We start from the raw sequence: 22058 nt of genomic DNA, 5'->3' as shown, positions 1-22058 counted from the left end.
TTAACCACACGAAGGTCATTGGTAGCATTTGTAAGGAAGTTTTGTGGAGTTTGAGGGGGAAGCCTTTCTGGCCTCGAGAAACTGGAGGAGAGGTGATAAAGACTGGAGTGGGTTTATTCAATTCTTTAAGGAGTTCTACTGTCATCTCTTTAAATGTTTAATATGATATAATTATAATGGAAAATAGAACTCACATTGTGATTATGGCTCTTTGTAATTACCTTAGTGATGCTCCGGTGAGTGAACTGTCCCTTGAGCTGCTTCTGCTTCAGGTTGTCTTGCCAGCATTACTTGAACAGGGACACACACGGCAGTGGCTGAAGGGGCTTGTGCGAGCATGGACCGTTACTGCTGGATACTTGCTGTAAGTACAGGCAGGTGACTCATAGGCATATTATATATCGATTAATGACCTTTCTGAAAAAGTACGTTTCATGTCTCAAGAAAAATTAGTTTTAATAAGAAATAATTTAGTGATATCTGCAGGTATATATAATACTTCTAAAATTTTTAATGACAAAAAAATTTAAATCATTGTGCATCATTTTGTGGAGCATGTATGCATATTCTTATTCTCTTACAGAAGTTTGCTGCTGGCCCAGGTTCATTTCATACACAGGGTAAAAAAAATTTGTTTTTTAGTGCATTAAAAACAAACCAATATACCCTTATTTTATTTTATTTATAAATATATTTTATTGATTTTTCACAGAGATGAAGGGAGAGGGATAGAGAGCAAGAAACATCAATGAGAGAGAAACATTGATCAGCTGCCTCCTGCACATCCCGCACTGGGGACGTGCCCGCAACCAAGGCACATGCCCCTGACCAGAATTGAACCCAGGACCCCTCAGCCTGCAGGCTGGCGCTCTATCCACAGAGCCAAACCGGTCAGGGATATACCCTTATTTTAAAAGTCTTAACCTGATATGAGCTCTTCTCAGATTTGGGTTTTTGGTCATTTATTTAGTCAGCATTGTTGCATTTATTTTTTTAAAGCTTTATATGTTATGTACTTATTTAAAAGTTGAATCTTTGTGATTTAAACCATTTTTTTCTTTTCAGAAAATATACGGCATTCTGTAGGTACCTTAATGTGGCATATGTATTTGGCTATATGTGATCATTTATTTTTTTCTAACTGTCCTGTGTTTTGCCCTGAACCTTTTCCTCCTAACTCATTTTTGCCTTAAATAATCTGGATTGGAGGTTTTAGTTGAGAATACATGTCACGGCAAAGACAGTAGCCATCTGTAGAGAGGAAAAGAAGTTGTTTTTTTCCTTAAGATGTTCACATAGAGTATCTTGTGTATTGTACTTTTTTTTTTTTCCAGTTACTGATTTCTTTTCAGATATTGACTGAAGAAAACAAAATAAATTTAATTTATGGGATATTCTGTATACTAATTAACATTAAATTTGGATAGGTTTAATTTAAGGTGGGCACCAACATTTAGACCAAATTGAGGTGATAGTACCGTGTACAGATTCTGCTGGTACATTTTCTACCCTAAATAATTATTAGTATTAAGAAAGTAAATCTCATGTCTGCTGTTTACTCTGATCCTGAAGTGAGGATTGTCACTGATGTAATTTTTCCATAGGGATCTTCATTCCTATTTATTGGGAGACCAGGAAGAAAATGAGAACAGTGCAAACCAACAAGTTAACAATAATCAGCATGCTCGAAATAACAACGCTATTCCTGTGGTGGGTGAAGGCCTGCATGCAGCCCACCAAGCCATACTTCAGCAGGGAGGGCCTGTTGGCTTTCAGCCTTATCGCCGGCCTTTAAATTTTCCACTCAGGGTAGGTACTGTACAGACTTAACCAAAAGTCAAGGTTTTTTCAAATTTCTATTGAGAAATTTTGGTGCTATTATTGTTGATGTTAGCATGTAGTTATCTGTGTAAACATGCCTTACAGTGTCCTGATAAGAACTCATGTTTTAGTCCATTCATTATGTAACATGTTAATGTCAGGTAAGTTTATAAAATTTTAGAGATGGGTCATAGAATTTGGATTCCATGTGCTATTGCTCCATGCTGTTTGAAAGTAACTAAGTAAAAGACTCTAGAGCAAATATGAAATTAACATTATTGATACATTTCAACTATGTATCAGGAACTAAAATGGGCAGTTTAATGTTTTTCTCCCATTTAATTCTAGCCCAAATACTTAAAGGTCTGAGTGGTAATCTAATTTTATATTTATGTTTGATGAAACTGAAGACCAGATTGGTTAAGGAAGAGACGTTTGGTCTGAGTGAGACATTTCCCCAAAATCACCAAAAGTGTTCTTGACAAGGGTCACCAGGGTCACTTTCACAAAGTACTTTTTTGGAAGGTGTTCAGGAATCTTTGTGGAAGTGATGCCTGAACTAAGTCTTCAAAGCTAGGAGGCCAGGCAGAGTGGAAGATGGAAAGGAGGAAGGGCATTTCAGGCAGGTGTCAGGACAAGAGGCAGGTGAGACTTGTAGGTTTGAAACTACAGGAAATTACATGTATCGAGAAGGTGGGGTAAATGTAGGCAAGTGATGAGAGATGAGGGGAAGCCCAGAGAGATGAAGGAAAGCCCGGAGAGATGAGAGGGAGCTGGGAGAGATTGGGGGGGATGAAACTGGGAGAGATGAGGCTCTTGGGATGACAAAAAGTGCTTTCTGGTCTAGATCAGAGAGATATACAAATGGGTTTCTCAAGCAGTGAAAGCTGACCAAGCCTCACAGTGTCCTCTTGGGAGTGTTCTTGCCTATGCATTTCAGTCTTCCCACCAGAGCTCTGCCTGCTGGGCTGGGGAAGGCTTGTGCCCAGTCTGGTAGAAGGCAAGCAGCAGTCACTACCTTTCTGCCCAGGGAGACATGTGCTGTTTTTATCTTCTCAATATAGGAGCCAATGGCTGCACATAGCTATTTACATTTAAATTTAATTAAAAGTGAATACAGTTTGCAAAAATGTGGGATGAGAGATATGTTAATTATCTCAATGGTGGAAATTCCCTCACTATGTAATGTATCAGATCATGTGGTACACTTTAAATATATTATAATTTCTTAATAAACATTTTTATTGATTTCAGAGATGAAGGGGGAGAGAGAGAGAAAGAAACATCAATAATGAGAGAGAATCATTGATTGGCTGCCTCCTGCACACCCCGCACTGGGGATGGAGCCCGCAACTGGGCATGTGCCCTGTCCGGGAATTGAACTGGGACCTCCCGGTTCATAGGTCGGTGCTCAACTACTGAGCCACACCGGCTGGGCAATATATTACAATTTTATTTGTCCACTATACTACCATAAAGCTGAAAAAAGAAAAAAACCACATTTTTTGTAGGACACACACACACACACACACACACACAGTAAATACAATTTAAAATTCCATTACTCGTGCACATTGACCCCGTGTCAGGTGCTCAGTGGCCACAGGTGCCAGTGGCTCCTTTGTTGGGCAGCACATTACTGAAAAGATAGCTTTCCCTTCATGAATAGTTGTTTTTGAGAATTTGATTTTTAAAAAGTGAATATTCAGTCACTAGTGACTGACACTATACTTTCTGTCTGGAAGACAAAACAGGCTGGGCGCTTAACGTGTTAATTAATTGTGAGGGAAAATTTAAGCTGATTATATATTTTTATGCTCTCTGATAAAAAAATATATTTACTTGTTACTTGCTGATATATATAGCTGATTATGTGAAAATGGACATTTATTTTCCTTTGGCTGAAATTGTAGGTAATTTTATTTACAATTAAAATTTCCTTTATGTTAAACGGGAGGAACCCTGGAAATACCAATTCAGACCATTTCTTTTTATTGGGAGAATTGTGTTGATTCTTTGAAGGGTGTCATAAAGTGCATGTAGCCCATATGAACCATTTATGCACTCTCATGTTTTGCCTTGCAGATATTTTTGTTGATTGTCTTCATGTGCATAACCTTACTGATTGCCAGCCTCATCTGCCTTACTCTTCCAGGTATGAGCTTATCCTAGCTCTCTACTAATGACATCATGAAAAGGTGCTGTGTTTTAAAAGGGTTTATCTTTGCTGAGATGTGACCATTCATCAGATATAAAATTGAAATAGTTTTCCCTTCATTTCTGATTGAATATGGGGTATTGATCTATTTAGGGTTCTCCATCTCATCGGACTCCTTTGTATTAGAACAGAGTGGTACAAAGTCAGGATATAATTTGTGATTCATTTTTGGAGGTCAAGTACTTGTGGCCACTCAGTTTTCATGGACTTTGTCTTATTACTATGGGCTTTCAAAAAGTCAGCTGTGTGGCTTAAGTCATTTTCTCAAGCCACTCTTTTGGTGTTAATTATGTTTACTCCCATTATGTAGTTATCTTTTCAGTCCACTGCATGCTCTTGATAGAGACCTTTATGAAGTCATACTGTTACCTTTTTTATCGTCTGGTATTCACCAATACTCAACTTTAAATTTCAGTTAAACAACATTTCTTAATCTTTTAAGAAGCTGTGGATGAATATAAGTAGTTTGTCATCTTCTCTGGAGGTCAAGGGTAAATGGGGGTGGGCCCCAAATCTAGTGACAAAGTGGCAGGAACACTTGCTGCCTCCACCCTCCCAGTGAGTGTGTATAGAGAGCCAGAAAATTCCAAATTGAACTGATACTGTGTTAGCCACTTAAATAATCATTAAGTGGAAGATAATTTTGAGCTCTTGTAAAGCATATACATGTATACTGAGTTAGTGTCTTGATTATAACACTAATTCAATATAATTTTGTATATCAAATTTGTGTTAGTAAGTACTTGGGTTTTCCCGTGAGTGCTAAGGCCATGAAGGAGCAACTAGGAAATTTTACTTCCAAGGAAGATTCTAAATATAAATACACACACACACTCTCTAATCTGTAGCAATTGTGATTTACCTTAAACTGGTAAAAATAAAGATTTTTCCTTTTTATGTATTTTTTAATCCTCACCCAAGGATATTTTCCACTGATTTTTAGAGAGAGGATGAGAGAGGGAAAAACAGAAATATCAATGTGAGAGAAACACATCAATTGGTTGCCTTCTGCACAAGCCGGACCAGGGCCCAGGCCAGGGAGGAGCCTGCAACCTATGTACCTGCCCTTGACTGGAATCAAACCCCGGGACCCTTAGGCTCGCAGGCCGATGCTCTATCCACTGAGCCAAACGGTCTAGGGCAGTGGTAGGCAAACTCATTAGTCAACAGAGCCAAATATCAATAGTATAACGATTGAAAGTTCTCTTGAGAGCCGAAAACCGACTTCTGCGCATGGGCCACGAAGTTTCAATCGCACTGTACGTGCGCGCCCGCATGTGGTATTTTGTGGAAGAGCCACACTCAAGGGGCCAAAGAGCCGCATGTGGCTCACGAGCCGCAGTTTGCCGACCACTGGTTTAGGGCGAGATTTTTCTTTTTTTACTGTTTCTGCATAATAATTTTCAACCTTTAGAACTTTGATCTTTAAGCTCACTACTCATCACAGCTGTTAAAATGACAAAGTTTAATCATTAGGAGTAATGTAAACATATTGAGAAAACTTAGTTTTTGAACTTTGAACAGATTTACATTTATCATTTTTATGCTTCATTTTCACATTTTTATCAGAGATATTAAGAAAAAGTTAACAAGAGGGAAACCTAGTTTTAGTACTTGAATTTGAGACTAAAAGTACTTTTAATTTCATTAAAGATTGTTAACTAAATATTTCCCTGTTAATCCAGTCCCACCATCTAGTGGAAAGAATGCAGTTATGTTTAATCGTAGAAATGCTTAGTGTCATAGTACACATTTAAGGTGGCGAGGATGCTATTGCCCCCATAGATTACTTTTCTGTAGCTGCAGTTTAATTGATGGTAGCTGCAAACTGAAACCTAACCCTGTCCTCTCAAAAACACTTTTGCTTAGGAGATTATGAAGTATGGAATAGAAAGTGGCCATGAAATTATCTTTTCACCCAAGCCATTTGTAAGGCTGCCAAGAAGTGTGTTTATCAGCATTATGTCCTGTAAGACTTGACAGTTGAGCTGGTTTAGTTTGATTGGAGACTGCGGTTTCAGTGGTCAAGAGCATGTAGACATGAGTTCAAATTCAGCCTCTACCCTTGTGTGAGCTCGATTGGGCAAGCTTCTATTGCTGAGCCTAGTTCCTTAATCTTCAAAATGGAAGTAGTAGCTATGTTGAGGGATTGTAAGAAGGATTAATGATAGTATATGGAAATTGCTCAGGACAACCACTAGCTCCTTTTAGAATTCAAAAATAACAGATAGTTTTACATTAAGGATAAATCAGTTCATAGAAAAATGCATTGTAAATATGGGTCTTGCTGTTCTTTCTAACCTTATTAAGAAGTAACCATGTAAAGAACGTTACTAAATAAATGATCTTGCTTGAGAGTTAGGTTTATTTTGTGAGTACATTGTAGAGTTTATTTATGATAATTGTATCTGAGGCTATTCCTTAGACCAGCGGTTGCCAACCGGTGGTCGCGGACCCCTGGTGGTCTGTGAAGTCTGAAAGGTTGGCGACCACTGCCTTAGACAACTTTCAAATCTGTTTCCTAAGTTCCTAGTATATTTAGATTCTAATTTTTCCCAAGAAAATTAAGATGACATTCTTTGGTTATTGTGTTTTCAAATGTTGTTGTACCCACTTATTAAAATAAACTTAGTTTTCTGTCTAGACAGTCATTTGAAATAAAATTGTTCTAAATTATTTTTAATGCTTCTAAATATTAAAAGTATTGACAGCACAAGTAATAGAAAATAAATTTTCTAACTTTTGTCTTATGTGTATAATGATTTCATTTTGTGATAAAAACAGTGAAAACAACCTCCTCCTCAAGCTTTTTCAGTCCCGAAAGCACAAGTAATTGGCATGGCAAGTCAGAATGCATGTCACAGGAGAGGTTGTCCCCAGTGATTAGCTATGTTTTGGTTGTGTTTTAATCAGATCATTGTATTCTTTAAATGTGAGGTGTTTTGTTTTTTTGTTTGTTTGCTTTTAATGAAGACAGTAATATATCAAAATGTGTTATCTTTTGACTAATTACTTAAAATGATTGAACATACCAATAAAATAACATTAACATTAAGATTGTAGTTCTCTTTTTGTAGCCAAGTGTCTTATTTATCAGCCTTTCTATTTTCAGTATTTGCTGGCCGCTGGTTAATGTCGTTTTGGACAGGGTCTGCCAAAATTCATGAGCTTTACACAGCTGCTTGTGGTCTCTATGTGTGCTGGCTGACCATAAGGGCAGTGACAGTGCTGGTGGCCTGGATGCCCCAAGGACGAAGAGTGATCTTCCAGAAGGTTAAAGAGTGGTCCCTTATGGTAGGTTTTTCTAATAAAGACGGATCTAATAGGAATAATGGATATTTTTCAGTTATTTTTTAAAAATCTTTTCACCTTTGTTTCTTCATTATTCTGTTAGCATCAAGAGAGTTATTTTTTTAATTAAAAGGGCTAGTCCTTTTAAGATAGTGGCTTTCTAGTTCATTCTAAGAACCACAGCCAAATGTATTTGAAAGATAAAAGAAAATCATGTTATTAAGTGATCCAGTAAGGCTCTTGAATAAATAATAGAATCAGAAAACTTAGTTTGGAGATTGATTATATTTTTAAGGAAAAGGGTATTCTGTAGAATTTAAAATAAATTTAAGTAGAAATTTTCTTTAATGGTATTTTTTTCTAAAATTTGATTTTTTGATCTATTTGAATGTAAAATCTTAACTTCAGGATTGAGTCAGTTTTTCAGATAAATTTGTTTCCTTTAATTACACAATATATGGCTAATTCAAGAATGTCTTGGCTAATGTGAAAGTGTAGTAAATAATGGAAATTTTTCCTCTCAATAAAGAACTTAATTGCCACAAAGATGGGGGAAAATGTCACTGTAAGATACTAGTAATGGTCCGAGTATGGCAATTTATTGATTGTAATGTAGGTAACTGCTTATGCCTTTTAATTTGTATAACCAACTCTTGTTTTGTATTTGAATTTATATTTTGGTTTCAGTGAAAGTTTATATCTATTTAATATTAATGTTGAAAGAAAATAATATGAGATTCATTGTATATTATGAGTGGAGGGATTTAATTGCTATTTAATTCATAAGATAATGAGACACTTAACTATATTTAAAATACAGAAACCACCTAATTCTAGTTTTCATTTGATGTTCTTTTAAATCATTAATTTGCCATTTAAAGGAGCAAGTACTGCGTCTTCAAGCACACCATATTATCACTGTTGTTGAAACACATGTACTCACAGAGACTGTCTTAAGAAAAGGGAGGTCATCAGACATCAATGCCACTTTTTAAAGACTGATTCCTTTTTCAGGATTTCATAGTGGCTCTTTTATCCTATCTCTTATTTTCTCTTTGTGTATACTTTTTTTCCATTTTAAAACTTTGTCCAAATTCTAGAGCTGCATTGTCTAATATATAGCCCTGTGGCTAATAGCTACCATACTGGACAATACAGATGTAGGACACTTCTATTATAGTAAGTTCTGTTGGACCACACTGTTCCAGATGGAGACACTTTGATCATCTTGATTAATTACCTTAATTAGGACTGTGCTGAGCCCTTTCCCTATACCAGTCAACCTCAGGAGTCATAGGTCAGCTTGTGGGTAGGTTACCATTGGATCAGAGGCCTGGGGCAATCAGTAGTTTTTCTTGGACAAACAAAAGCCTACTACTAAGAATGAGATTGAGAAAAACAGCACAGCCACCTAGTTAATATCCTATATAATAAAAGCCTAATATGCTAAGTGTCTGGTTGTCTGTTCAACCAATCAAAGCGTAATATGCTAATGCCGCTCAGCTGCTTGCTATGACATGCACTGACCACCAGGGGGCAGATGGTCTACCAGTCACTATGACGTGCACTGACCACCAGGGGGCAGACGCTCCGCTGGGTAGGTTAGCTTGCTGCTGGGGTCTGGCCAATCAGAACTGAGCAAGATGGGCCAGACACACTCTGGAGCCTTCCCGCGGTCCCTCCCCAGCTGGCCAACCTCCCGCGTCCCTCCCCAGCCCCGATTGTGCACTGGTGGGTCCCTCGGCCTGGCCTGCACCCTCTTGCAGTCCGGGACCCCTCGGGGGATATTGGAGAGCTGGTTTCTGCCAAGATCCTGCAGGCCAGGCCGAAGGGACCCCACTGGTGCACGAATTCGTGCACCAGGCCTCTAGTATGTAATAAAATGAAATTTCTATAATTTTGTAGCAATAAAGCATAGTAATATGTTTCCATTATAGCTTGAGCTTTTATAGTCATATATTCAAATCTCATTTAAAAATGTAGCATACAGTATGTGTAAGTTGTTTAAGGTAATGTATTCATTCTGTTAGACAAAAGGGCAAAGAAGAAAAACTTCCAGATGAAATGAAGAGCTTGGCTAAAAGTCAGAAAGACTCTCATTAATGACATGGCCTTTTGTTTCTAATAGATAATGAAGACTTTGATAGTTGCGGTGCTGCTGGCCGGAGTTGTCCCACTCCTTCTAGGACTCCTGTTTGAGCTGGTTATTGTTGCCCCCCTGAGGGTTCCCTTGGATCAGACTCCCCTTTTTTACCCATGGCAGGTAAGTGCGTGTCTTTTGCACATGATATTTCTATACAGATTTGGCATGAGACAAATCCTTAATTTTTAAAATGATTTTAAGCATTTGTCTATAAAGACTCCTTAACAGATAGTATGTGCCTCCTAGTGTTATACAGGATGCAGCGTTGTGAAAAAACAAGGCAGCTCAATATCCAGGAGCTGGCCTGGCACTATGAGCTAGGCCTTGGTGTTCTGTTGGGCATCAACAATTTACAGAATGTCAGCATTACATAAGGTCACTCTGACCATGATGGATCAAGACAAAACAAGACCCCTGCTGTAATCATGTCTGAACACAGGTAAAACATGAGTATTGTCCAAACCACAAAAATGACCAATATCCCCAGTCCCAGCAAACATGATTGGCTGCTGCTTCATTACCAATACAGTTTTAGCCTCAGACTGTCCCTCAGCCTGATTTATTAAGATACCCAATTATAGATCCTCTGCTTTCTGATAACATATGCCACAGAGCAAGGCCCTGCTTCCTTAAATCCTTCCCAAATCACCTCACATAAGCTGAAATCCTGTATCAGGCCCTTCGTAACACGGTTACTAAGCATTTCCAGTTCCCCATTCTGTGTTTTCCCTCACCTCAATGAGTAGTAAATGCAACTTGTTCAGTTACATGTGTGTTCTTGTGATCTTGACAGTACCCAACATCGTTGCCTTGGAGAATTATTTGAAATTATCCAATTTCAAGGATGATTATATATTGTGACCCAGCAGTTTTCCTCTTCAGAATCTGCTGCAAAGAAACATTTACTACACGTGAGTGTAGGAGGAGGCAAGAACAAGGCTTTTTCTGCTGCTATATCATTTTTATAATCATTTTTATAATGTCAAAAAAAATTAGAAGCAACTCTGATGTCCATTAATAGAATGAATAAATAAAATGTAGTACATTTTTACTTTGGAATTTATTGTAGCAGTTAAAAGAATGAAGTAGAGCCCGGCTGGCATGGCCCAGTGGTTGAGCATTATCCTATGAACCAGAAGGTCATGGGTTCTATTCCCAGTCAGGGCACATGCCTGGGTTTCGGGCTCCATCCCCAGTGTAGGGCGTGAAGGACGCAGCCAATCAATGATGTCCCATCTCTCTCTCCCTCTCCCTTCCTCTCTGAAATCATTAATATTTTTTTAAAAAAAGAACGAAGTAGAACTGTCTGTTTTGATATACGTATCTCTCAGATGTCTTTTGAAAAATTTTAATTTTTTTTTAATTGATTTCAGAGAGGAAGGGAGAGAGCTAGAAAGATAGAAACATCAATAATGTGAGAGAATCATTGATTGGCTGCCTCCTGCACGTCCCCTACTGGGGGGGATTGAGCCCACAACCCGGGCATGTGCCCTTGGCTGGAATCGAACCTGGGACCCTTTAGTCCGCAGGCCAATGCTCTATCCACTGAGCCAAACCAGCTAGGGCTGTTTTTTTAAATTATGTATTGATTTTAGAGAGAGCGAGAGGGAGGGAACGGAGAGGAAGGGAGAGAGAGAGAGAGAGAGAAACATCTATTTATGTATTAATTGGTTGATTTGTACATGTGCCCTGACCGGGTATCAAACCCACAACCTTGATGTATCAGGATGATGCTCTAACCAACTGAGCTGTCTGGCAGGGCTCAGGTATGTTTTTGAATAAGGGAAAAACAAGTTGTACACAGACATGTGCAGCATGGTGTCCTTAATATTAAAACCCTGAACTTTGAAAACAGAACAACTTGCTTTTTTTTTTCGTTCTTGACTCTAAGCTCCTTGCCTTTCCTGCATCAAGCAGCTGCTGATCTGTGGGAGACTGAAGAATGCAGCAGAGGAACTAGTGTGGTGTATTCTGGCTGAGGGAAAACGCTGGAAAGCAGTGGGTCTTGAAAGAGCTTGAATCTCAGTGATCTGTGGACCTCTTCAGTGAGGCATCTCCCACAGGGAGGAGCCTGGGGTGGCAGCGGAGGTTCCAGTAACAATTCAGCAGAGCTGTGAAGGCACCAAGCTAGAAGCTGCCTGGGAGCCTTTGGGTGGTTTCTTTAGGCCAAATATGGCTCCACATGTTGATATAGTCAGCTCAGTTAACGCCAATAAAACAGCCTAAGAATAGTTTGATGAAATAAAGTCATGGCACTGTTTTATTTATTTGTTCCTTGACATCTCCATTAATGTTATGCTTTTCCTAATTCTCTTGGGAAAATAAAGTAAATTTCTGAAAGATACAAGAATGATTTTGATAGGAATGTTGTACTTGAGTCATTGAGGAAAAGAATTCCTGTATTTTCCAGCATAATGTTAGTCTTCTGTAAAACTCTTTAACTCATCCTGTAGGACTTCTGTTTTGAAATGAAATAATTAAGAAAATTATATAGCCTCTATGTTGGGTTACTGCTAAAAATAACAGCAAAAATCTGTTAAATGTTTTTTATTAACCTAGGACTGGGCACTTGGAGTCCTGCACGCCAAAATCATTGCAGCTATAACATTGATGGGTCCTCAGTGGTGGTTGAAAACTGTGATTGAGCAGGTAAGTAAAATCATTTTTCAGAAAAAGACTGGGAGTAATCATGATTATATTTAGCTGATGGGACTCATTTTTCTTCTTTCATCTTTTCTGAGTTTTCTACATTTTTTTTAATGAGCATATATAACTCTTTTTTTAAAAAGGAGGAGTCATTTGCTCTTTCATCATCATGAATTTTCATCTTCCACTCTTAAGACTTCTCTTATCTAAAGGTTAACCAGGAGCTTAAAGTTCCTAGAACCTTATCCAAAGTAAAGACAAAAATTAGCATTGTGCTTTTTTTCAGGACAGGAGTTCTGATGGAGGCGTGTTGTTTAGTTTTCTAAGCCTGTAGTAGGGAAAAAGCTATTGTTCGAGGCAACAAATAAAAGGCAGAAAAAAATAATAGATTTACAAAATTAGTGCTGTTTGAAAATATTCTAGCTATGTAGCCCCTAAGAGTGTTATGAAACCATCAGATAATAAGGTCATTGTGGTGATAAAACCTTGAAAAAGAGATTGTGCTTCTGTATTCTGATAATAAGACTAGGAAATATACAATTCATTTTAGGAAGATTTCTATCTAAAATAGCCAACAAAACAGATTTGATGCTTAATTAAGTTTTAGTTATCTAGAAAATGTTCTTGTGGACAAACCTCTTATCCAGCGCCCAATAAATAAAGTGTTACAATTCTGTAGCAATAAAGGTGCACCTACTTTTTATGTATAGGAAATAAAGGACAGTCGTTTCCAGCTCAGTCTGCACAAGAAAATGGTAATAAAAAAAAATCCCTATACCTGGAGATTTGTGGGGGTGGGGAGAGACAGGGAATTGCTGTGTGTTTGCATGCATCACTTAAGTGTGGGCTTACTCTGTAAGTGCTCCAAAGTGAGGTGGATTGTGGACTGCATGGCAGCATATCCGTTCATGGTAGGAGTGCGGGCCACTACACTCTAGAGTCTCCAGGTAAGACTCCTTTGCCCTTGCAAAGGAGAATGGAGAATAAGGGTTTAATCACTGCTGGAGGCTGTGAAGCACTGTTGATCTTTGTAATATTTTGCTCTCTGTTGCTTTCTTTTCTCATACATATGTGTAAGTTTAAAATGGTTGAGAAACACTAGGATGCCTTACAATATGACTGTAAATGCATTTGGGTTAACCAGGTTTCTTTGGGATTAGAAGCTACCTCTAGGGGGTTAATCCAGTTGGCCATTCTTTCTGGCCCTCTCCTGAGGGATGGAGTGAGTTGTACCTTGAGGTGTGACTGTGGGCAAGGTGAGGTTGAAGTGCTAGGGAAAAACAGGAACACCACTCTAGCCATTTTGTCCTCCTCTGCATGCCATCTTTGTTTCCCATTATTCCCAAGGTTTTCCCTCTCTCATCTACTCTTTCCTCTGCAGTACTATTCAGTAGAACTTTCTGGGTAAGATTATGAAAATGCTCTAGAAATTTTTGAATTAAAAAATACTCACTGTAGAATAATTTTATATTACATTTTTACGTAAAGTACCTTTGGTTTGTTAAAATTTGATTTATACAAGTTTTTCAGAAACAATTTCTTTATAATGGTTTTTTATCTATATATATAAAAGCCTAAGCGACCAATATGACCGGTCAACCAAATGACCAGTCGCTAGACGCGCACTGACCACCAGGGGGAAGATGCTTAATGCAGGAGCTGCCCCCTGGTGGTCACTGTGCTCTCACAGCCAACCTCCTTGTGGCCAGCCAACCTCCTGCAGTCCCTCTCTTTTCCCCTCCTGGTCTGGCCAGGCTGAGGGACCCCACCTGTGCACGAATTGGTGCACCCGGCCTCTAGTATTCAGATAAAATGAATGCAGTCTTAAATGGTAACATGATTACAGAGTTACTTTTATGGTCTTAAACTAATATTATTGGATGCCATCTGGTATTGTATAGATCAAGGCTAGTGTAATTATGATTCTAGATTAGTGTCTTATTATTTCATATCTTAGCAGAGTTAATTGCAAAGTATAAAGAGGTAAATGCATTTCTTTAAAAACTTGTGGGTACCACACTTATGTTTGTATTCCAGAATTTGCCTTGACTTTGGAAAAATAATCCGTTTGAATCCTTTGTGACTGGTAGATTCAACTCCCTGCGGCATGGATTCAGTAGAGATTACTCTGTAAACTTGGAGGAATTGTTTTGTATCCTCGTCCTCATATTTCCCCCCATTTTCAGGTTTATGCAAATGGCATCCGAAACATTGATCTTTACTATATCATTCGTAAGCTGGCAGCGCCTGTGATTTCTGTGCTCTTGCTGTCCCTGTGTGTACCTTATATCATCGCGTCTGGCATTGTTCCTTTACTAGGTGAGTAATGCTGGCTGGGGGACTTGAGAGAGCACCTTTATTTTATTTTATTTTAAATGTATTTTTATTGATTTCAGAGAGGAAGGGAGAGGGAGAGAGAGGTAGAAACATCAATGATGAGAGAGAATCATTGATTGGCTGCCTCATGCATGCCCCCTACTGGGGATTGAGCCTGCAACCTGGGGATATGGCCCTGACCAGGAATTGAACCGTGACCTTCTGGTTCATAGGTCTACTACACTCAACCACTGAGCCACGCGGGCTCGGCGAGAGAGCACCTTTATAAGACATTGTTACATTATTGTCACTTCTGGTATCATAGGTTGGCTGGCCCCAAATGCTTTATTTGTATATATAAACCCAGCTAAAACAATGATTTCAAAAAACAATTTTCCTTAATTTGACTACTCAGAGCAAGATTAAGAGGATCATAAAGCCTTTGGTGCAGTTTTGTTTTTCTCTAGGCAGATGAGAAAGTATTGACATTTACACTCTCCCCAAAATAGGCAAGAACACATTTCCTTCAAGTTGTCTTCTAACTAGAAGTGCTGTGATCACATACTTATAAAATTAAGGATATGTTGTAATTAATTTTAAAATGTTCTTTAGCATAAAAGGAAAACCCAAGAGGTGTTGCTAATTTGTGACAATTCATCAACTAGAAATGATCAGTTTTATACTGACGAACCCCCACAGGAACTTAAACCCAGCATGTGCTCAAAATTATAAGCACAAAGTTTCCCCCTTTAAATCTTTTTCTTATGAATTTACTCATACTGACTAGTGTTATTATTCATCAAGTTGCATGATTCAGAAACCTTGAAGGGCATTCATGTTACCTGAGGCTCTCTGCTCTCCATACTCAAATGGTCTTTTAAGTCCCACTGACCCGAAATATGAAACTCATTCTCTCATTTCTGGCACTCTTACCCATGGTTCATTGAGCTGCACATCATCTCTCACGTTAACATCAACAGCCTCCTGTCTAGTTTCCCTGCTTTGACAACTAATTCGTTGTCTACACTGCGGCCACAGTGACTTTCGAAAGGATGAGTCTCATTGTTTCTCTTCAATGAACATCCTTTCTTTGGTCCCTCTGTGGCCTTTAGAACATAATCCAGCTCCTAGGCTTACTTCAAAGGCTCCTCCTAGTGATCCAGTTTGACCTCACTTGTTGACTCACTTCATTTTATATGCGACAGGTTTTAATTAAGCATCACCGACCAGTCCCCTCTTCTTCGTGAAAGGACATATTTTTATTTCACTGCCATTCCATATACACTTAGAGTTCTCCTTTTTTGGTTTACAGGTGTTACTGCGGAAATGCAAAACTTGGTCCACAGGCGGATTTATCCATTCTTACTGATGGTCGTGGTATTGATGGGGATCTTGTCATTCCAGGTCCGCCAGTTTAAGCGCCTTTATGAACATATTAAAAATGACAAGTAAGTCTGGACTTCCATAATTTAGCCACTCTCATTAAGATTTCTCACTTATTAATGTTTGTGTCTAATGTGATGAATCACAGAAGGGAAAACTGCTCAGATTCTGGATGTATTTTGAGGTAGAATTAATAGGATTTGGTAACATTGCATGAGGGTGTGAGAGAGCATTATTAAAGACTTGTACTGAGCAGCTAGTAATATGGAGTTGTCATTTATGTAGATCAGCGATTTTCAACTGGTGTGCTGCAGGAATTTTTAAAACATATAATACCTGACTATTTAGTCAGGGGCACTAACCTCTTTTTTCTTAGATTGTCAAGTAAAAAAAATGACAACAGCCAACACAATAATAACACTTGGTGTGAATGAATAAAAATTAAACCTATTATTCTGTCAAATCGGCAAAAATTATATCTTTTTTGGTGTGCCACAGAATTTTAGTAATTAGTTTATGTGTGCTATGAGATGAAAAAGGTTGAAAATCGCTGATGTACATGAAAAATGAAAAGACTGGGAGAAAATGGTGTGAGGAGGAAGATTTTTTTAATGTTCATTTCAGAGTTTTCAGATGCTTTGATTTGACAAGATATAAAATAGTTTGAGATATAAAGAAATCTATGTTAGGAATTTGCAGTACCTGCCTAAGCCTTTTTTGCATTCAAGGGCCATTAGTTTACTCTGACCACTGCTGAGGGAGGCTGCAAGGTTACTGCAAATGTGTCGAGCCTCTGTTTTGAGAAAACTCTGTGACCTTACCTCACTGAGAGATTGAGAACAGCCAAGGATAGCAGCCATTTGACCTTCCATGTCCTCACAGAAGGCTGAGTCTTGCTCTGCTTCAATGTTGTCTAGCAAAAAAAAAAAAAGTGAGTTTATAGCTATCGGTCCTGGTTTGCCTGGGAGAGTCCCAGTTTACACATGCTGCTTTCATGTCATCATTAACAGAACCCTCGGTTTGGACAGCAAATTATATGCTCACCTTATTTACTCTGAGGACTCCTAAGAGTATTATTTTTTAAGTTTAGAGTGTTCAGGGCTTCTCCAAAGCCTATACTGACAGTGGAAAACACAAGTGCATTTTTAGGTGATCAGAGTACAAAGTCTTTCAGACATGAAAGAAGGGGGAGGAGGTTTCAGTGATGAGAGTCTGCTTTCTCACTTCACTTGTTTTGGCAAGGTCTTACTGGGCATTCCTTGATCTGCCATCGATGCTTCCAAATGGTATGGTACTTGCACACTTGTACCCTGCCCCTCTAGCTTGTTGCCATTCAGTTTTGTCACTCACAGGCTTCCAGGGGTTAAGCTTGAGGTCATTTCCTCAAGTTTAGTGAGGCAAATCACTGCTTGCTTTTTAGCAACCCCGGCTGATGTCATGGGCTGTAGTGTTCTGGTGGAGGACCTCCAGCCTTGTCATTTCAACCACAGTTACTTCTATCTCTGTGTCTACTGTCCTGCACTCTTGGCCATAACCTCCCTGTCAGCATGTCATATGAATTAGGAAAACTTCATATTCTGCTCTTGGACCATACCCCCCTACCTTCTGTCACTCGCATACACTCACTTCTCTATCATCTCCCATTTGATATCATTGAAATCATTGTCCTTTGATATCTCCTTTTCTCTAGAGCTAGAGCTGTTCAGGTTCTACTAAAAAGGTTAGGGTAAGTCCTCCCTACCAAGCTTTCTGACTGTTGTATTTCAAGTCCGTTTCTTCAGATCTGCCCACTAAGCTGCTTCATAAAATACGGTCCATACAGATAAATCCCTGCGTAAGTTTCTTCTGCCTTACCCTCCTCGGGCCTCTGAGTGTATGAGTTCACGAGAAGCCCTAACCTACAGACTGGGGCACGTGCCCCGTTGTCCACACTGAGGCCTCTGACCTGTGCCGCTCAGGTCTTTGCTATAGGAAGACCGATGGGAAGGTCTTCTGCCCCTTTGTGCCTTTGGCAGGTGTTCATTCTAGACTTCCCTTCTACCTACCTAACCGTGAAAGTAGGAGTGAAGTGATCTGATTTTTCATTTTTAGAAATGGATCACTGACTGCTTTTTAGAAGTATGTTTCAATATGTGAGATCATATAAGAGAGTAACTACCTTGTTTTTACATCCTAGGTACCTTGTGGGCCAACGCCTTGTGAACTATGAACGGAAATCTGGCAAACAAGGCACATCTTCGCCACCTCCACAGTCGTCCCAAGAATAAAGTGGTTGTCTCAACTACCTTGACCTTCCCCTTGCCTTTACGTGTCCTTTTCTGTGGACTTCTCTCTTTGGAGATTTTCTCCAGTGATCTCTCAGCATTTTTTTTAAGTTAAATATATTTGACTTGTGTTCTCAGCATTTGGAGAGAGCAGCAGGTTAAGTTGCTGCCTTCCTGCATCTTCTGACATCACTGCTGTCTGAGATCTGTATATGTGTAAATAGAAGTTCCTGGATACCCTAAAACCTTGGATTAAACAGAATGTGCATTGTACATCTTTAAACAAATGTATATTAATTTATTAAATCTAGTTGTCACTTTATTTTGGACCTGCTGTGATCTTGACAGGAAACGTGCCACAGAGCCACAGTGCAGAGGTGAGACTTACTAATGACGTCTCTGGAGCACAATGTCATGGTGTTCTTAGCAGTTCTTATTAAGTGAACTGTACATTCTGTCTGTCATGGCTGTTGAAACCTTACCAAGAACGTAAAGGAAACAGAAATCAGCAGTGGAGTATCTGTGGTAAGAAAACATGAACTTTGTGCTTCACTGTCAATCGTTTTTGGAAGTTATTTTGTATAACACCAAAGCTGTTGTACATTTTCTACTGCCTGGTTTTTTTTCATGTGTCTGTGTTTGTAATATTGTATAGTATCTTGTGCTAGTTGAGGAAATTATTTTTAATTTTGATAATTTAATATTCCTAGTGATTAGCATTGGGAGTTGGGTTTTTGTGCTTGTTAGGGGCATGCCTATACTTAGAGGGGGAAAAAAGTCCAAAAGAAGATTTTCATTAGTCTCCTCATCCTCCTTTTCCCACACAGCTATCTTTTTTTCCGTTTAGGTAGCAGTAGCCAGTAGTCATGTAAGATCATAAGTCTTACAGAATATTGTCACCAATGACACTGCATCTTACTGGAGTTGGGACAGACTGAGGTGTTCCTTAAATGTAGACATGGTGTGTGGTCTGAGATCGACAGCATTAGGAAAGACTGGTTAGAACATAGTCCTGCTAGTTAGTGCATCATTGGGTGAGGATTAGGGAGTACATTTCTCCTAGTTTTCCATGAATAAATCCCAAGGTTTCTAAAATTTTTTATTTACAGAATAAAACTACAAACAAAATCAAATTGATTTTATTTGTCCAGAAGGAATCTGGTTGAGTTGGCAGTTTAATATAGGAGTGCGGAATGTATCTCATTGGAAATGTGCTGTAAAATCTTAGAGAACTGAACACATAAACTTGGTTTTTCCCTTATAACCAAAGCTGCAAGTAGAAGTTTAGAGAAATAAAAGTTAGGCACATGATCCAAGTATTTAATGGTCATGGCTTAAGGGTAGTGTTCGTTTTTGAATGATAACCTAAAAGTTCTCAGAGAAAATGAACAGCATAGGTCTTCAGAAACCATGTAAGAATTTCCATATAGTATTAAAGCCCATAACTCAAATCTGAAGATTTTTTAAATATGAAAGCCACATAAACTACCAAAATAAAAAGCAAATGTTCTGGTTTTAGAATTAAACAATTTTTCCCAAAGTGGTAAGCAATTACTTAACTCTGTATTTTAAAACATCAGTATATATATATATATAAAAAGCTTACCATAGGATTCAGTGTTATACTTTTTAGCACTTTGCAGTAGGCCTTTCTCTTGTATTTAAAATAAGGTCTTTGCGAGCCCTGCCTTCACTTAGAAATTTAGTTCTACTGTAAAAAATGAGCATTTTAAAACACATTGCCACCTGTCATGGTATATGTCCATACAAATAGAGAAACTATCAAATTTGGCATATAACTTGATTATATTAATTTAAGTTTATTTTGAAATTTTCAGAGAATTTGTAGATGTTGACATAAAGTCATTAGAACATATTTATCCGTTTTACCAGGAAGATATAGGCAGATACCGCAAAAGATTAAAAATTGTTATTCTACAACATTTTAAATAAATCTTATTAGATATTTTGTAATATATATATATATATATATATATATATATATATATATATATATATATATATATATGGCCAAAAAGCTGCCCTCCATTTCACTTGCAATAACTTGTCTTCTGTAATGATTTCCCCCAATTTTCCAGTTGTGCTTTGTCCTGTTTTCAAAAAGATGAATACTTTCCTAAGGAACGCATCTGCTGGTTACTATTTTTTACATGGATAGCATCAAGATTTTCTTAGCCAGTTGTCTTACAAATATTTAAAATAACTAGTTCAGAAAGTGCTAGTATTGCTGCCCTTCATGTAGAATTTATTTTTAATAATAGTGTAGTTTTACTTCATTTTACATTGGGTTTAAACAGTCTTCAAGAAAGTTAATTAGGAGAGAAAACTTTTTTGCTTTATTTTTACTATTTAGAAGTTGAAGACAAATCAACATTTAGGGTTAGTTTTACATGACCAGTTACCAAATGGCCATAGTATCAGGTGTGCAGTTGTTCATTATTAGCAAATTATGTTTGATTTTTAAACTTAATACTAAGTACTAAAAGTTGAGATGAAAACTGAAGAAAAATGCCAATGAGAAGTTTGTGTATGGCAAGCTTTAAAAAAGCTAAATGTTTTTAGGTGATCTTTTCCTGTTAGTTTTTTGGAGAAAACAGTAGAAATTAGACATCTCAATTCCAGATGTAAACAAAAGTAGTTTTTATTTCAACATTTAATATAACTGTTATTACTATGGATTCTTGCCTTGGTGTTTTTTCCCCTTTCCCTTATTCAAGTAATAGAAAGTAAATTTTTCTCAAATGATTTGATCTTAGATATGTAATATCTGTATTGGCAAAATGCTGTCATTAAAGTCTAATTCTTGAATTTAGGATGAATTGATGACTTTTTAAAACAATGCAAAGCAGCACTGGACATTTCTACATTGTATTGCGTTTACACACACACACACACACACACACACACACACACACACACTAGTGCCAGTATAGAACACGGGCACAGATGTCACAAGTTAGCTTCTTATTCTCATGTTCAGGATTATTTTAAGCTTTCTATTTACCGTGATAAGTTTTTTACATTATAAAATTATTGTGTTTAAAATACTCCTTTAGAATGGTATCTAATGAGTCACAATTAAAAAAAAGACAAAAGTGAAATGCCTTACCACTAAAGTATTATTGAAGCCTCATTTGTGGAGATTCTCTGAAATGTTGGAGCTGTCTTGGATCTTTTTACTTAATTTGCTCCCTCAAGCAGATGTTTTCCCTTCACCCCATTTACTGCCCTATGTCTTTTTTTATTTTTTTAAACAGCCAGGATGAGCAAGGGCTACTTTCAAATAAAACCATTAATACAGCATGAAGATAGACAGTATATATCTTTTCATTTCTATCTGTCTTATGAGTGCCTCATTTTTTAGTCATGGAAGTAATATAGTACCTTCAATGAATATGTAGTGACTATAAAGCCTGGGCATGACTACTATAGAAGCTAAGTAGAACACTTTGTTATTTGGGATACCAATTTTCTATTAAAGCAAACATCTTAGATACCCAGACCAATTTTATGTATATATTCTGAAATGTTCCCCTTTTTTTATGTGGTCATTTGTTGTCTTCTGAGTTGAGAGAACAAGATTGAATAAAGTGAACGTTAGTTGTAGTCGAGTATTTTTTTTCCTTGTTGGTTTTTGCTTTATTTCAAGATTGCTTGAGAGTTACAGAAGTGTGTATTATTAGCATAAGTTGATAATCCAGATACATTTAACATAATTATGAAAGTAAAATAATTCGTTACATGTGATGATAGCCCCTCTGTTCTAAGTATAAATTTAAAATGATAGTGGCAGAGGACACACCCCTCCTCTCCTCTCTCCCTCACTGTAATAGACTCTCTCCACCAGGAAGAGCAAAGAAAGGCCCTCGTCTGTGCCACCCACCTCTTTGCCTCAGCTACAAGGACTGAACATCAGAGCTGCACCAGGTTGCCTACTTTAGGTAGCTGCTTGGAT

At 37.9% G+C, this 22058-nt stretch overlaps 1 protein-coding gene across 2 annotated transcripts in view; it reads left to right on the top strand.

Annotated features, from left to right (window-relative positions):
• Positions 1-21714, top strand: part of MARCHF6 (membrane associated ring-CH-type finger 6) — a 65660-nt gene extending 43946 nt beyond the window's left edge. The window contains exons 18-26 of one of the 2 annotated variants that reach the window (XM_079794855.1): positions 227-364; positions 1605-1809; positions 3907-3976; positions 7137-7333; positions 9459-9593; positions 12033-12122; positions 14306-14438; positions 15748-15883; positions 17995-21714. In XM_079794855.1, the coding sequence (XP_079650981.1) occupies positions 227-364; positions 1605-1809; positions 3907-3976; positions 7137-7333; positions 9459-9593; positions 12033-12122; positions 14306-14438; positions 15748-15883; positions 17995-18085 (1195 nt within the window). In that variant the 3' untranslated portion in view covers positions 18086-21714. The remainder of the gene's footprint in view (positions 1-226; positions 365-1604; positions 1810-3906; positions 3977-7136; positions 7334-9458; positions 9594-12032; positions 12123-14305; positions 14439-15747; positions 15884-17994) is intronic. The other variant, XM_079794856.1, reaches the window with a different exon arrangement.
• The last annotated feature ends 344 nt before the right edge of the window (positions 21715-22058 follow it).

This window comes from Cnephaeus nilssonii, assembly GCF_951640355.1.
Source record: "Cnephaeus nilssonii genome assembly, chromosome: 2".
Lineage (NCBI taxonomy): Eukaryota > Metazoa > Chordata > Mammalia > Chiroptera > Vespertilionidae > Cnephaeus > Cnephaeus nilssonii.
The sequence above is the reverse complement of the archived record's forward strand: the minus strand, read 5'-3'. Positions and strand labels throughout refer to the sequence as shown.